Source organism: Nerophis ophidion, linkage group LG13 (genome assembly GCF_033978795.1).
Source record: "Nerophis ophidion isolate RoL-2023_Sa linkage group LG13, RoL_Noph_v1.0, whole genome shotgun sequence".
Classification (NCBI taxonomy): domain Eukaryota; kingdom Metazoa; phylum Chordata; class Actinopteri; order Syngnathiformes; family Syngnathidae; genus Nerophis; species Nerophis ophidion.
Window position 1 is genome coordinate 30,075,066 of NC_084623.1, and position 15,703 is coordinate 30,090,768.

The 15,703-nt window shown below is 38.5% G+C and overlaps 1 protein-coding gene across 4 annotated transcripts in view; it reads right to left on the minus strand.

The window, feature by feature from the left end:
- The window catches only part of LOC133564424 (porphobilinogen deaminase-like), a 41,641-nt gene extending 26,370 nt beyond the window's left edge, over positions 1 to 15,271 (minus strand). The window contains exons 1-8 of one of the 4 annotated variants that reach the window (XM_061918743.1): positions 15,027 to 15,271; positions 5,673 to 5,726; positions 5,355 to 5,427; positions 4,036 to 4,085; positions 2,789 to 2,844; positions 2,461 to 2,538; positions 179 to 256; positions 11 to 86 (exon numbers count right to left, since the gene is read on the minus strand). In XM_061918743.1, the coding sequence (XP_061774727.1) occupies positions 11 to 86; positions 179 to 256; positions 2,461 to 2,538; positions 2,789 to 2,844; positions 4,036 to 4,085; positions 5,355 to 5,427; positions 5,673 to 5,726; positions 15,027 to 15,050 (489 nt within the window). In that variant the 5' untranslated portion in view covers positions 15,051 to 15,271. Of the gene's footprint in view, positions 1 to 10; positions 87 to 178; positions 257 to 2,460; positions 2,539 to 2,788; positions 2,845 to 4,035; positions 4,086 to 5,354; positions 5,428 to 5,672; positions 5,727 to 5,846; positions 5,984 to 15,026 lie in introns of those variants that run through there. The other 3 variants (XM_061918745.1, XM_061918742.1, XM_061918744.1) reach the window with 3 other exon arrangements.
- Between the last annotated feature and the right edge of the window lie 432 nt (positions 15,272 to 15,703).

Consider the following 15,703-nt stretch of genomic DNA (forward strand, 5'->3'; position numbering starts at 1 on the left):
AAAAGGATACAATATCTTTAAACTCCAGATGAGGGAATCTCTTCTTCAACTGAGCAGCACGACGCAGTGAACTGGTGCCAATCACACTGCACAAATTCACAACATAAAGATGTTTTTTTCTATACGTGACATCCATATGCACATACTGTAAATGGGTGTATTAGCAAATGGAGTGCACCTGTTTTCTGAAAGAGTCTCCAAGGATTTTCCTACATTTTTTGGATGCAATACCACTGCATCGTGAGGATTCTCTCTCCTGACAGAAAGCAAAAAAGACCTTGTTACGATGAAACCTTCAAACTTAAAAAACTTCAAAGTTGTGCAAGTCGCAATTTGAGCAAAAACATTCAGAAATAATGTAAAAGTCACACAGACTTGGCAGTCAAAATGGCATGTAGCTTTGATATTCTCTCAATTCAGGCAGAGTAAGATTAATTTGCCTTGTTTTAATTTTCTGTGTTGTAATATATTACATATACTTTGACTGTTAATGTTAACCGTATGGCCATAGCAGGGTCTTTGCAGGTTTCCACAAGTCAAAGGTAAGACTTTTTTAAAACCTTAATTTAAGACCTTTTCACATCAATATGGACAAAAAAGTACGACAATGGAAAATCAGAGGGCCAGAATGAATTGTTAGTATAATAATTAATTCACTGCTCTTTCACATAGGAAAACCAAATGGTTAAACTAAATACATTAGAAGCCTCTCTATTGTAATGTAATTGAAAAAACTAAGTACCGGTAGTAAAGATCATAAAATGTTTCGGATTTGCCATGGAAAGGTTTTCTTGCAAAAGGTGCAGTGTGCTTTATATCAAGGGTTTCCATGCAACAACAACCAGAACTTCAGAAATGATAGCAAAAAGCAAAACATTCTATTTTTCTTAAAGGGATTGTTAGCATCGCCGCAAAAGCTAAATGATTAACATCTGCAGTGTTTTTGCAGCTGTTAGAATTGAGCATACAGATAAAATATCTCTACAGTATTATTGTAGACGCAAAAAAGTTGTGAAAAACAGAGTGCAGACAGAGCGTTTGTCTAAAAAGAAAGAAGGTGATTATGGCTTGCAAGCCTCAAACAGAATTTGGATGTGAATAATGTGGGTAACATTTAAATTTGCTTAGCTGATTTTGTATCTCATATTCACCTGTTCTTTTGTGACTTATATGAAAAAATATCGCTAATGAACAAGGACAGGTTTTTATTTAAGCATGACAAGATGACATTTGCAAATCTTCCTTGCTTTTCCAAACCATAAACTGAGTAGACACTCAACAGACAACTTGGAGAAAAGATTAAGTACCTGAAATTGTTGGAATAGAAATAAATTATATAAAAGAATTATGGTTTTTTTATAGCTTTACTGCTGTGAGCACACTACTACGACAGAGAAATTAGTGTGTGCTTATTATGTGTACGGTAATAGTATGATTTCACCAGTAAACATCTGAAATTGATCACCTTTGGCAATTGACCCCACTTTACCCACATAACACTCCTTTGGGGAGGGGTTACGTTGATCCTTTTATAGTTGTGCAAGTGTTTGTGGCGTTTCAGCATCATTTGACACGGACTTATCCCGGACTTTTGACTTCTACATTATCATTCCATTGACTTTCACCACAATGTTTACAAACGCTTCCCTCCTTGATGGGTCCACAGCTGGGTCCTAAACACTGTATACTTTTCCATCCACCAGCTTTAATCATGCATTAATTTGATTGTTCTAGAGCCACAAATCGTTAAAGTTGCACTTATGCATCTTATGCAAGTAATATAGCCTTGCTGTGGGCTTTAGTTAAGTTTTATCCACTGCCATGCTAAGCTGTAACAACATAGCACACGAGCTGATGGTGTGTGATAAATTTTGACTGGACAGCAAAAGTAACTTACTTTAGTTATTTTCTGGTTACATTATAGAGTCCACAAAAATCGAAACATTTAAAAAAAAGTAACGTTATTAGATTTTTAAGACATTTCAAAATCGTATTTAAGACCTTTTATGAGATTTTAAGATACTTTTTGACATTTTTAGGCCTTCATTTCAAATTGTAGGATTTAAAACTTTAAGATACCGCAGATACCCTTTAGTAAGCCAAAAACAGGGCCAAAACATGAATTCAGATGTGAGGAGGACACAACTGCTTTGAGTAAGGGATTTGATGTATTTTTTTGGGATTATTATGAATACACTGGAAATTTATTGTTCAATAAGTATTTTTTGTACAAAATAACAAAGTTAACAGACAGAAATTAATAACTATTATTAGTCTTTTCAAAATCACATGTGGATATTGTTGAATGTCTACCGGCAACAATATGCTCACAGAATCTAAAAAGACCTTAGTCTAGCCTCAAAGGACTAACTTCTCAAGTTTGTTTTCATTTTTTGCCTTTCTAATATGCATGTATGAACAACTGACACACAACATCCCACAGTTTGGTGTATGACTCACTTGAGCACAGCTGCAATGGTGAATCCTGGAGGCAGAGTGGTGGGGAGGTCCTTCAGTGAATGGACGACCAGATCCACGCTAAGGGACACAGAGAGAGACATTCATGTCGACATGCCCAACTTCCTCACAGTATAATACAACCATTTAGAATGGGTTTAAATCCCTTTAAAGGCATATGCTCTATCTCAAGCTGTGGAAGAAATCAAAAGGGTTTAAGTCAAGTGTTTCTCATTCATCTGCAGTACATGCTGCTTTGGAACTTGATTCATACCAACTCAGTACAGTAAGTACCAGCAACTATAAATATGCAGGTTTCCAAGATACTTACATATTTTTCTCCAGAGCATTTTCCAACTCTTTGGTGAACAAACTCTTCTCTCCAATCTGTATTAAACAAAGAAATATGTGTTACATTGTAATTTTAGAACCATTTAATGGAATCATAGAGTGATGAATGGAATCTCATGATGACAGATTTGTAATGAGCAGGGTTGTCAAATGTATCAATACTTTGATACCAACACGCACAAAATACATTGACGCTTACTTTTCCTCGGCGGACCATGTCAATTCTCAGCCCATTAGCTCTGCATTTGACCCATCACCACAGGGGAGCAGTGAGCAGCAGCTGTGGCCGCGCCCGGGAATCATTTGGTTATTAATATTGGTGATGTTAAGGCACAGTGATCTTGAATACTTAATAGTTTTTGAATAAAGCAATGAATTTTAACATACATGGTAGGGGTGTGGGAAAAAATCGATTGAATACGTTGTGCGATTCAGAATCAATTCTCATTTTTTTAAAATCGATTTTTTTTTATTTTTTATTTTTTATCAATCCAACACACAGCTACACAGCAATACTATAACAATGCAATCCAATTCCAAAACCAAATCTGACCCAGCAACACTCAGAACTGCAATAGACAGAGCAATTGAGAAGACACAAACACGACACAGAACAAACCAAAAGTAGTGAAACAAAAATAAATGTTATCAACAACAGTATCAATATTAGTTATAATTTCAGCATAGCAGTGATTAAAAAACCTTCACTTACATTATCATTAGACATTTATAAACATTAAAAAAAAGAACAGTGTCACAGTGGCTTACACTTGCATCGCATCTCATAAGCTCGACAACACATTGTGTCCAATGTTTTCACAAAAATAAAATAAGTCGTATTTTTGGTTCGTTTAATCGTTAAAAAATTATTGCAATCAGTTGAATCCTATGTATTGAATGAATACAGAATCGAATCGAAAAAAAAAGCGATATATTATCAAATCATGACCCAAGAATCGATATTGAATCGAATCGTGGGACACCCAAAGATTCACAGCCCTAATACATGGGTTCAGGTTTTTTTTCATCATGGTATTGAATAAAATTCACACATCGTGGAAATTCACAGGTATCGGTGTCAACTACATAAATTGTAATATTGAGTGTGCGCAATAGGCAGTATCTTAAGAACAGTTTGATTGTTACCGTGTTGTATACATTTTCAATTCAATGTATAAAGAGATCGTGACTAGTACTTTTAATGTGCACATTGATGACAAGACTTACCTTTGATAAAGCTGTGTCAAGGTTTTTATCTCCAATCGTGGACATACCCACTGAAAGAGAGAAGACAGTGACAATCAATGACAAGCATTGTTTCCAACAGTTTCGCAACTTTTCGGTGTTCGCAGTTTCTGGTAGTGGTAGTTACGGTAGTATTAATATCTAAACACAAATGAGTTGCAATTCCACCTTGAAATTAGTTTCCAAAAACTTAAGATTGGAATATTGTTCATTGCAGTGGCATTACTCACAGCATCACCTAGTTAAGTGATATCATTTTGTCGGACCAACTCAAATGTAGTATGCGGGCTATTTTTAAACTTGCTGGACTTAATAACTAAATAGTGTTATTACTAATTAAGAGTTTAATTTAAGAGTTTGTCAAAAGTGTTTTTTTAATTTTCATTTATTTCAGTGATTGATCAGTTTTAAGTATTGTGAAGACAACTACAGATAAAAAATGCATAATTGGCCATTAGGCATAAATGATCTGTATGTGGCGTGCAAAACATAGCTATTTGGTTTGTGTAAAAAAAATAGGCAAAATTATTCCACATTTTAAACTCTATTCAACAACAGAACATTAAGCTATTGACTTCTGTTTCTTGGTTACATTTTCTGCAGCAATAAACGCTTTTAAATGCATCATATAACATGCATGTGCGATTTAAAAACGAACACATTCAAGATGTTTCCTGAGCTGCATATAAGTGTGCACCGATTTTAAAGCTAATGTACACATCACTGTGCGTCTATTGTATCATTATATTGATGATCAGAAGTGTTATTATGCTTGACTAATGTATTACTGTATATCACAATTGTATGCATGTTCGAAATGAACTCATAACACAACCATTACTGTAACCACAAATCGGCGTTGATATGTGCGTACGATATGTGTTAAGATGCAGCATTACGATGTCATCTACTGTACAGAGTTGCAACAACAAGCTACCAAATGCCAAATCTTTCTGGGTAATTATGAATGAATGAATGGGAAACACTGACAAGGATGCAACAAATAACTTTTTACCATTAAATAGGGAAGGAAAAAAATTACATTTTATTTACAAGCACTTTTCTGAAAACTCAAACACCCTTTAAAAGAAGCAAAGAAGTTGAATTAGTAGAATACAAAAAAATGCAAAAAGAAATAACATTCTTTCACCAAAAAATTGAAAAAAAAACTAGGCACTGAATAAAGTTGGACGCATCAAAGACTAAACGCTAGATTAAAAAGATGAGTTTTGAAATTGAATTGAAGGTGGACAAAAAAACAAATGGCTTTCCTGAGTCATTGAGGGAAGCAGTGTTCTTACCAATTTCCAAAATTATATCAGGGTACAGCTCCTTAAGTTTGTCAGCAACACTGTCAGTCTGAATGCGAGCCAACTACAACAAAAAGACAGTGTTCCTTTAGTTAGACAGATTTGAACAAAAAAAACTACATGCAGTGTAATTGAAAATGTGTTTAATAATCACTAAAATGGCAATAGATGGATATTGTTATGTCCATAAGTAGTTCTGCTGTGTTTAAAGGGACAACAAAAAAGCAACGTATCGAAGATTTCAGAGAAGGTGGAAATATCAAACTCAGTTTACTGTTGTCGGAATACAAAATTTAAGCGTGCATTTACCTGACTCTTTCGGGTTCCGATGCGAAAGATACGGCTAACTTTACCATCCCCATTCTGCAAGAATATCAAAAAGAGTTTTAGATTACACATTCCTTTTCAGTCAACTTGTTGTTTCGATAAAGCTCTTTCTTAGCATCCTTTCTCTGGCGTCACTAAAACAGTGTACAACCTCACCCTGATATATTTCAACAGTCCTTCCTCCATTACTAGGCTTCTGCACTGTAGAAGCTATTGTGTCAGCCTGCTGAGTCGTAGCACGGACCAGTGCTGGGGTCATATAGCCTTACTATACTGAATAGTAGACCTACAAAAGGGAAGACAAACCCTCTTTTTTCAGAACCTCCACCCCAATAGATATCTGGTGCCAAAAGATAAGTACAAGTAATCCAAATCCGTTATGAGAAGAAGGGAGCGGTCACATATAAGGTGTGGTCACAAACTTTTTTGAACAATTTTCAATATAGTAGTGAATTTAAAACGACACACATTTAGTTGTTTTTCATTTTCATCCTGGCATCAATAAATTATAAAATTGTTGAAATTCACAACTATCCCTACCATCTACTGACATTCTGGTATTGTGGCAACCCTAGTACGTCGACTTACCAGTGCCCAAACTCTCTCAAGTTTTTTGGGATACATGACAAATAGAGTCTCCCTTGCAAGGATTAGCTAATGGCTAGAGATCAACATAATTTAGTTTTTTCCAAACATGGGAAGGAAGAAAGTGAAGGACGGTGCCGAGAAGAAGTAGTGAATGATCCATCCATTCATCCATTTTCTACCGCTTATTCCCTGTGGGGTAGCAGGGGGCGCTGGTGCCTATCTCAGCTTCATTCGGGCAGAAGGCGGTGTACACCCTGGACAAGTCGCCACCTCATCACAGAGCGTAGTGAATGATATTCATTGAAATAAAAAAATAAATAGTTGTACCAAGGTGTACGTGTAGCTGATTTGAAGAAGCAGTACAAGCACAGCACTGGTACAATCTGCACTATTCTAAAGACGACTTAAAAAATAGCGCCAGCAAACTGCGTTACAATAATTATTAAATAGCAGACAAGTATCCAATAAATTATATAGACGCTGAAACTGTGATAATGGCATTTCAATTAAGTTTAAAAGAGTACATTGATTTAGGTTATGAGTACTCTGGATTACCAGCTACAACACAAAAACAATTAACCTCATAAACTGGGTACCACAGTATAAGATTAGTTTCTGCAGTTGCAGGCAAAATATTTTATTGTCGTTGTACAGGTCAAAGAAAAATGTTTAATATCGTGTCAAAGTTCATTTATGTCAGCAAATAAACTTCAAATGTGAAATTAATATGTGATATAAACTCATTACATGCAAAGTGAGAACATATTTGTTTGGCTTACTGTTTTTGAAAAACCCAAATTTTTTTATATATTTTCAATTTGAGGTTTTCATAAGCTTTTGCCATAATCGTCAAAACTATATCTAAAGAAGGTTTAAAATATATTGAGTTGCATGTTATGAGATTATGTATGCGTATATGTTCAGTAGGGCATGGTGATGGTTTATGCGCATACACAATGGCGGAGTGGACGGGCGCGTGTGAAATATCGTCTTGTTTTCCGCCGGCGCGGTTGAGAAAGTGCCTGATTTAATATGGAGCGGATTTGATATGCAACGGAGCCTGCTTTTTAAATGTTATTATCGCAGAAGATCATCCTCATTTAATTGTGGCAACCAAAAATCGTCATCTACATTAAAATTATTTTAATTGTGAAACCTTAATTTAGAGTAGGGCTGCAACAACTAATCGATTAAATCGATTAAAATTGATTATAAAAATAGTTGCCGATTATTTCGATTAAATCGATTCGTTGGATGTATGCAATGCGCATGCGCTGAGGCCCTTTTTTTTTCTTCCTTTTCCGCCTAAACCTTTATTTATAAACTGCAACATTAACAAATAGCTAAAAGACAATAATCAAAATAAGTACAAAAACAGTAAAAAACAGAGCGCCAGGGCTACGTCTCATGAGGTAGTAAACCAGCCAATGATGTGTCATGTGCAGCTCTCGTGACCGCGCCGTCTCCTTTGCTGGAAACATTTGAAAAATGGCGGAGGGAAAAAAGTACGGATAGTTCGGCGGAGAAACATCTCGAGGTTATTGCTTCAATGGAGAAAAGTGTACGACCTAAGTCGTCAAAAGTGTCGGAACACTTTACTTTAAAGACTTCAAAGAAGACATTTCCTGCAAAACGTGCAGCGTGCACCTCGCGTGGCACGGAAAGACAACGTTGCTTTGGCAGCACCTGAAGAGGAGCCATGGATGAAGGGAAGAACTCATGGTACGTAACTTTTTTAAGTCCATAGTCCGAGTATATTGATCTGTCGTGTCCATCTTTGTGTGTTTTTGATCTTTTGTTAACGAGATTTTTTTTTTTAAGGAAGCGCAGCAGCAACTGTTGTGTATTAACTTTCAGAGTGTTAGGAACTTTTTGGATAGTGCGACGACTTCATTTTCTGTGTTGTTTTGAGTCGCAACAGGCGAGTTCAGCTTTTTTGTGAGTAACATTAACGTTATGTCTTTGTTGCAACGCGGGGCTGATAATGTGTCTCCGGCACATTTGACTCCGTTTTGAGAGAGAAAACGCATGTATAAACGTAACGGACAGAAATATCTCAGGTTGGTTTCATAATGGATCAATGTAGCCGGGCCCCATAAAGCTATATAAATATATTTAGACTTGAGTGACGCTTTAGTATAACTAAACGTAATGAAGGTGCTGGAATATTTCATGCTAATATTCAGAGGTAGCCTAAAGTGAATCCTTTATTATTCAGAACAGAAACATGTTCTATATCTGATCCACTTCTGATCTGATGAGTTACATTTCTGTGTTGTTATTGGTGTATTCTGCAACTCCAATGTCCATTTATTTAATTTAGCTGTTTTTTAATGTGGTGGCGTGTTTGTCTTTTACGTCAGAAATCGTTAATAAAATCTACTGGATATGTATTGAGTTACATGTAAATGATGCTACTATGCACGTTCATAATATGGTTTCTCTCATTTCAGAAAGAAACAAGCCAGCATTAGCGATTTGGTACAACGGAAGGTGTGCACACCACAGCAAGCGGCTGCACTGACTGATGCTATCCTGAATATGTTGGTAACTGACATGAGGCCACTATCAATGGTGGATATGAAAGTTTTAGACTATTGATTCACGTCCTCAACCCTGGTTACACTCTTCCCTCGAGGAACCATTTTACCGAACTGATGTAGAGGAAGTACAAGCAGACATTCCATGCTGTGTAGACTGACATAAAAGCCACCCAGGACAAAATTGCTGTCACTACTGATGTGTGGACAAGTGTAGCCTACCTTGGCAATACATGCCTTTACATTGGAGACGAATGGAACATGAAGTCAATCTACCTTACGACCATGCCACTAGAGGAAAATAATTAGGGCATTCAACATTGCAGAATGGTTGGAATAGGTAATAGGCAGGTTTGAAATTCCCCTATGCAAAATTAATGCTATTGTGCATGACAATGGTGCACTTTATACAAAAAATAACATTTTTGTAACACTTGCCTTGTTTTATTTGGCAAGTCGAAAGGACATGGTGCCAGTATGCTGTCTTTTTAAAATAAAGTATTGGAAATGATGGAAATGTAGTTTGTCTCTTTTATCCGATTATTAATCGATTAATCGAAGTAATAATCGTCAGATTAATCGATCATCAAATTAATCGTTAGTTGCAGCCCTATTTTAGAGTATACATTATTTTGTTCCACATACTTAAAAACAAATCTGGCCTGCTCAGTAGACAGATTTTCAGCAGAGTCCCTGCTCTGATAAATCAAAATGTATTCTTCATAAAAATGTTATACTGAAGCAAACCAACAATAAATCAAAAAGGAGTACATATGAAAGGTTTGGGGCTTCACGATGGCAGAGGGGTTAGTGCAATACACAATACGAAGGTCATGCAGTCCTGGGTTCAATCCCAGGCTCGGGACCTTTCTGTGTGGAGTTTGCATGTTCTCCCCGTGAATGCGTGGGTTCCCTCCGGGTACTCCGGCTTCCTCCCACTTCCAAAGACATGCACCTGGGGATAGGTTGATTGGCAACACTAAATTGGCCCTAGTGTGTGAATGTGAGTGTGAATGTTGTCTGTCTATCTGTGTTGGCCCTGCGATGAGGTGGTGACTTTTACAAGGTGTACTCCGCCTTCCGCCCGATTGTAGCTGAGATAGGCGCCAGCGCCCCCCGCTACCCCAAAAGGGAATAAGTGGTAGAAAATGGATGGATGGATGGACTGATGGATGAAAGGTTTGGTTGATATCAGCACTTCAGACATCAACAATTGCATCATCAGAGAAATGGACATTGAAAAAGTGTAGGTTCTGACTTGGTATGATATTTACAGTGAGCAGTGAACATAGTGAGTTAAGAAAGCATAAGAACAAGTATATACATTTGATTATTTACAATCCGGGGAGGAGGGAGAGTGTTAGTCAAGGGTTGAAGTTGGCTGGAGGTGTTCTTTTAGTGCGGTTTTGAAGGAGGATAGAAATGCACTTTCTTTAACACCTGTTGGGAGTGCATTCCATATTTATGTGGCATAGAAGGAGAATGAGTTTAGACCTTTGTTCGATCGGAATCTGGGTTTAATGTGTGGCTCCCTCTGTTGTTGTGGTTATGGCGGTCATTTACGTTATGGAAGTAGTTTGACATGAACTTCGGTATCAGGGAGATGTAGCGGATTTTATAGACTAGGTTCAGTGCAGGTAGTTTTACTCTGTCATCCACCCTGAGCCAGGCCACTTTGGAGAAGTGTGATCTGGGAGGGAGGTCTAAAAGTAACCTGACTAGCTAGGTGAGAGGGTACCAGAAGGTGCAAGCCTAATCGAAATGGGTTGAACGAGAGTTCCCGCTAGAATCTTCAAGGTGCTTTTGTCGACCAGAGAGGATATTCTGTAGAGGAATCTCGTTCGTTGTTTGACCTTTTTGATTACCTTGGTTGCCATTTTATCACAGGAAAGATTAGCCTCTAGAATGGAACCTAGGTAGGTGAACTCATCTTTCCTGGTGATAAGAACGTCACCCACTTTTATAGTAAAGTCACTGACTTTCTTAAGGTTCATTTGGGACCCAAATAGGATGCATACCGTTTTTACTTAAGTGTATGGAAAGTTTATTGTCAACGAGCCAGGTGCAAATCCTAGGGAATTCAGCACTGAGGATTTTTTCCACCTGTGACTTGTCCTTGCCGGATACTATCAGGGCCGAGTCATCCGCAAACAGGAATAATTCACAGTCGCATGCTGATGACATGTCATTTACGTATATTAAAAATTCTAAAGGCCCTAATATACTGCCTTGGGGGACTCCACAGCTTACTGAGCGGTGAGAGGGGGACATGGTGCCGTTCACCTCCACCACCTGTTTCCTCCCCTCCAAGTAAGATTGCATCCAGCTTGATGAAGTTGTATCAAATCCAATTGCTCTGAGCTTATCCAACAGTATAGTGTGGTTAGAGGTGTCAAACGCCTTCTGAAGGTCCAGCATGACCATGCCGCAGTATTTGCCCGCATCCACCTCATGTTTGATGTGGTCGGTCAGATGGAGAAGGCATGTGTCAGTGGAGTGGTTAGTTCTGAAGCCGGATTGGAATTTGTACATGTGTTTTTTAGTAGCAAGGTAACTATCAACCTGTTCATAAACTATTTTTTTACATTACTTTCGAAATGGAACTGATAATAGAAACAGGTCGGTAGTTACTAGTTTCTAATTTGCTTCCTTTTTTAAAAAGGGGGGTTACCGTATTTCCTTGAATTGCCAAAGGGCATATAGTATGTGCCTGCCTTGAATTACTGCTGGGTCAAACTTGCTTCGCAAAATAATTAGCACATGCTTAGTATTACCGCCTGGTCAAACTCGTGACGTCACGAGTGACACTTCCCCTGTCATCATTTTCAAAATGGAGGAGGCTGATTTCAATACCGGTAATTTGAAATCGCATAAAGGGAAGAATAATAAGAGCTATTCAGTAAAATTTAAGGTACAAACTTACATCAGACTCAATTTTTTACTGCATGCATTTGGCAAGTGCCAGAGTGAGAAGAGGTTTTAAAATAATTAGCGCATGCTTACTTTTACCGCATGCCTTTGGTAAGCGCAGGAGTGACAAGAAGTTTTAAATTAATTAGCGCCCCGGCGGCAAATCAAGGAAATACGGTACTCTTGATATCTTGAATTTTTTTGGTACTTAGCCTTGTTTAATTGAGAGGTTTTTAAATGTGTGTGATGATTGGGGCAATGGTGGTGGCAGAGTCCCTGAGGAATCTGGAGGGGATATTGTCAAGGCCAGTGGCCTTGTTTAGGTGGAGCGTGCTTAATTTTTTAAGCACTTCGTCAGCTGAGACCCTTTCTAATTTATAATCGTAGTTTTCTGTAGTAGGCTTTAATGTGTTCTACACCAAAACGACCAGAGTGGTGGGACAGCTTGTTAACTAGAGATGTGGGTATACTGGTGAAAAAGGTGTTAAGTCTGCTTGCTACCTCCAGTTTGTCTGTAAAGAAGGAGTCGCCCTCCTTGATGTTGATGTTTTGGGTTTCTGGCTGCATCCAGGAAACTAGTTGTTGAGAATTTTCCAGAGCTCACGTGGCTTATTTGTGTTTCCCTCTATTTTGTCGTTAATGTAATTTTTTTTTAAGGATTTATTAAGGTTGTTTGCTTTATTTCTTTGTTTATTGCATTGCTTTTTGAGTCTTGTAAGGAGTGATTTGATGTTATTATTAGGTTGTTTATCTACTTCGGTTTTACACTTTTGGTATTCTGAGTATTTTGTGTCTCTGTCTTTTATGGCAGCTAAAAGGGCCATTCAAACATGGTTCAGAGCGGGCTTTGATCCTGACTGTTCTCACTGGACGGGAGCCATATCATTTAGTATCGCTAGGAACGCTGTTTTGAAGCGACACCAAGCATCATCGACCAGGTTGCTCGTGAGCACAGGGGACCAGTCCCACTCACCTAATTTAAGGTTGAAATTATCACTGGATTATGTTTTGAGGGATCTGGATTAAACTGTTTTGTGGCCATTGGCTTTGGGTTTAGTTATTTTACAGGTGCAGAAGGTTTGATAGTAGTCGCTAAGACCACAAATCATGACCCCACTATTTTTTATGTTAGGCCGGTCTGATGTGAGAATGTTGTCAATGGTTGATTGGGTGAAATCACACACCCTTGTGGGTAGTGTTATTAGCGGGAGAGACCATGCAGATTACAAAGCTTGCTGTAAGATTTAAAGACAGGCGTGTGCGTCTCTGCGTTGAACATCTGTGTTCCAATCTCCAGTTGTAATTTTGTCCACGTTGTCTACCCCAGCAAAGCACTCCTCGAGAGCACCATAGAAATCACTCTGATTAGGGGTCTGTATACAGTCCCTATCAGTACCGGCTTAGCGTTTTTAAATTTGATTTCTGCCCCCACAGATTTAAGGGCATTGTGGTTAAGACCAGTGCGAGTTCCATCCCATCCATCCATCTTCTTCCGCTTATCCGAGGTCGGGTCGCGGGGGCAACAGCCTAAGCAGGGAAACCCAGACTTCCCTCTCGCCAGCCACTTCGTCTAGCTCTTCCCAGGGGATCCCGAGGCGTTCCCAGGCCAGCCGGGAGACATAGTCTTCGCAACGTGTCCTGGGTCTTCCCCGTGGCCTCCTACCGGTTGGACGTGCCCTAAACACCTCTCTAGGGCGAGTTGTGTATTTTATACCCTGGTGAATACAAACACCACCACCATGTTTGTTCCTGTCCTTTCTGATAACCGAGAAGTTTTCTATCTCCATCTCTGAGTCAAAAACACTTTGATATCATTTAGTTTCAGAGAAACACAGGATTTTTACCTTATTGTTGATAGTTTACATATCAATGATGAAATCTTTACATTGCAACACATGCCAACACGGCCGGTTTAGTTTACTAAATTACAATTTTAAATTACCCGCGGAGTTTCCTGTTGAAAACGTTGCGGAATGATGACGCTTATGATGGCGCTTGTTTGTGACGTGATTGGTTGGAGGGGACATTTTAGCCCAGCACCACATACGGCTAAAATTTGTCTCTTTTCATCGCATAATTATACAGTAATTTGGACATCTGTGTTGCTGAATCTTTTGCAATTTGTTCAATTAATAATGGAGACTATAAAGAAGAATGCTGTTCGTGGAATGCGGTGGAATGCAGCTGCCTTTGGCACCGAAACACAGCGGCTGTTTCTTTGTTTATTGTGAAGCTTTAACACAGAGCGGTCAAGCGAACATGTTTCTCTACGTCAACCAGCAAGTTTTTGGATGGGAAAATTGTGATATTAAGTCGGCTCTTACCGGAGATTGAGTGGATTATGCGACCTCCTCCTGTAGCTGTCAAAAAGGCAGCTGTGATCTTGGCTCCTCCATTGGTTTCTCTGAGAAACACTGGCGTTCACCGCAGCCCTCCGACTTTCAGGTATGACTTTATAATCTCACTAAAACACTATTAACACAATAAGCAGATAAGGGATTTTCCAGAATTATCCAAGTAAATGTGTCTAATAACAATTGAATCGCTCACACTGCTGTCGCCTGGAGCCATCACCTTTTTTTTTATTTATTATATTTTTTTAGTGTTTCACTCTAACTTTCCTCATCCACAAATTTTTCATCCCCGCTCAAATTAATGGGGAACTCGTTGCTATCTCGGTCCAAATTGCACTTGCTGCTGGTGGCTATGATTATAAACAATGTGAGGAGCCCTACAACCGGTGACGTCACGCGCACATCGTCTGCTACTTCCGGTACAGGCAAGGCTTTTTTTATTAGCGACCAAAATTGCGAATTTTATCGTCAATGTTCTCTACTAAATCCTTTCAGCCAAAATATGGCAATATGGCGAAATTATCAAGTATGACACATAGAATGGACCTGCTATCCCGGTTTAAATAACAAAATCTAATTTCAGTAGGCCTTTAAGGTGGATGATGTATAGTCCACTGGAGCCAAAAATCATGTTAAACAAGTTATATGTTTACCTGGTCGTATCGACATAGCTTTCATTTGACATTGTTAGCACTACATAATATTTTATTGTTTGAAACAGGGAAATTCATTCCTCTTTAACTATTTCCTGCAGGACTATCTGCTGTCAACGTCCGCCCTCTTAATCGTTGTAGACCAATAGTGTATGCGAACCCAATGACAGATATTACTATTAGCCAAACGCATTTCCTCTCTTGATCCCATACAGAAACGTTGCTTGGCTCGAACATAGTCAGCCATGAACGAATTGCACACATGGTGGAAAAAAACTTCATTACACTTACCGGAGAGGTCGCCTCCTCCGACATGATAGTGGCTTTGATTACTACCCTTGTCTTACGCAAACTATGGCGCAGGTAGCTTTCCACAAAGTCTAATACTCCAGGAAATCACTACCGGCGGTCATCTTCCATAGCTCCTCATGGCCGCTGAAATGGTGACGTCATGAGGCAGGCTCTAGGTCATTTCCTCGTTTCTTCTGAGGGTTTGGTCTCTGGGCCAAAACAAGGACGCACACATACAGCACTATTCAGGATTGGACGTTATATTTAATTTTGTATTAAGTGCAAAAATATATATATATATATATTTTTTTTTTTTTTTTTTTTTTTTTTTTTTATACAGTGGCTAGAAAACGCGGGAGGCGGGAAGGAAGAGGGGGTTTGTAGCTCCAAGTACAAATAGCTGCGGTACCGGAAACAATTTGTAGAACAGAACACACTTTTTTTTTTTTTCAAATTTTTATTTATAAATTTCAAAAATCACAAACAGTAAGTCAAACAACATTATAAAACATTATGAAAACGGTACAAAACAGCGCCAGGAGGTTGTAAATTCAAAATAACAAAAATAGAATTAACAGAACACACTGTCACGCCAAATTTCTTCCCCCCCATTTACTTCCGGAGTCATGATTAATACAGACGTTTTGTTAACGCTATATTATAAAAATATAACACTT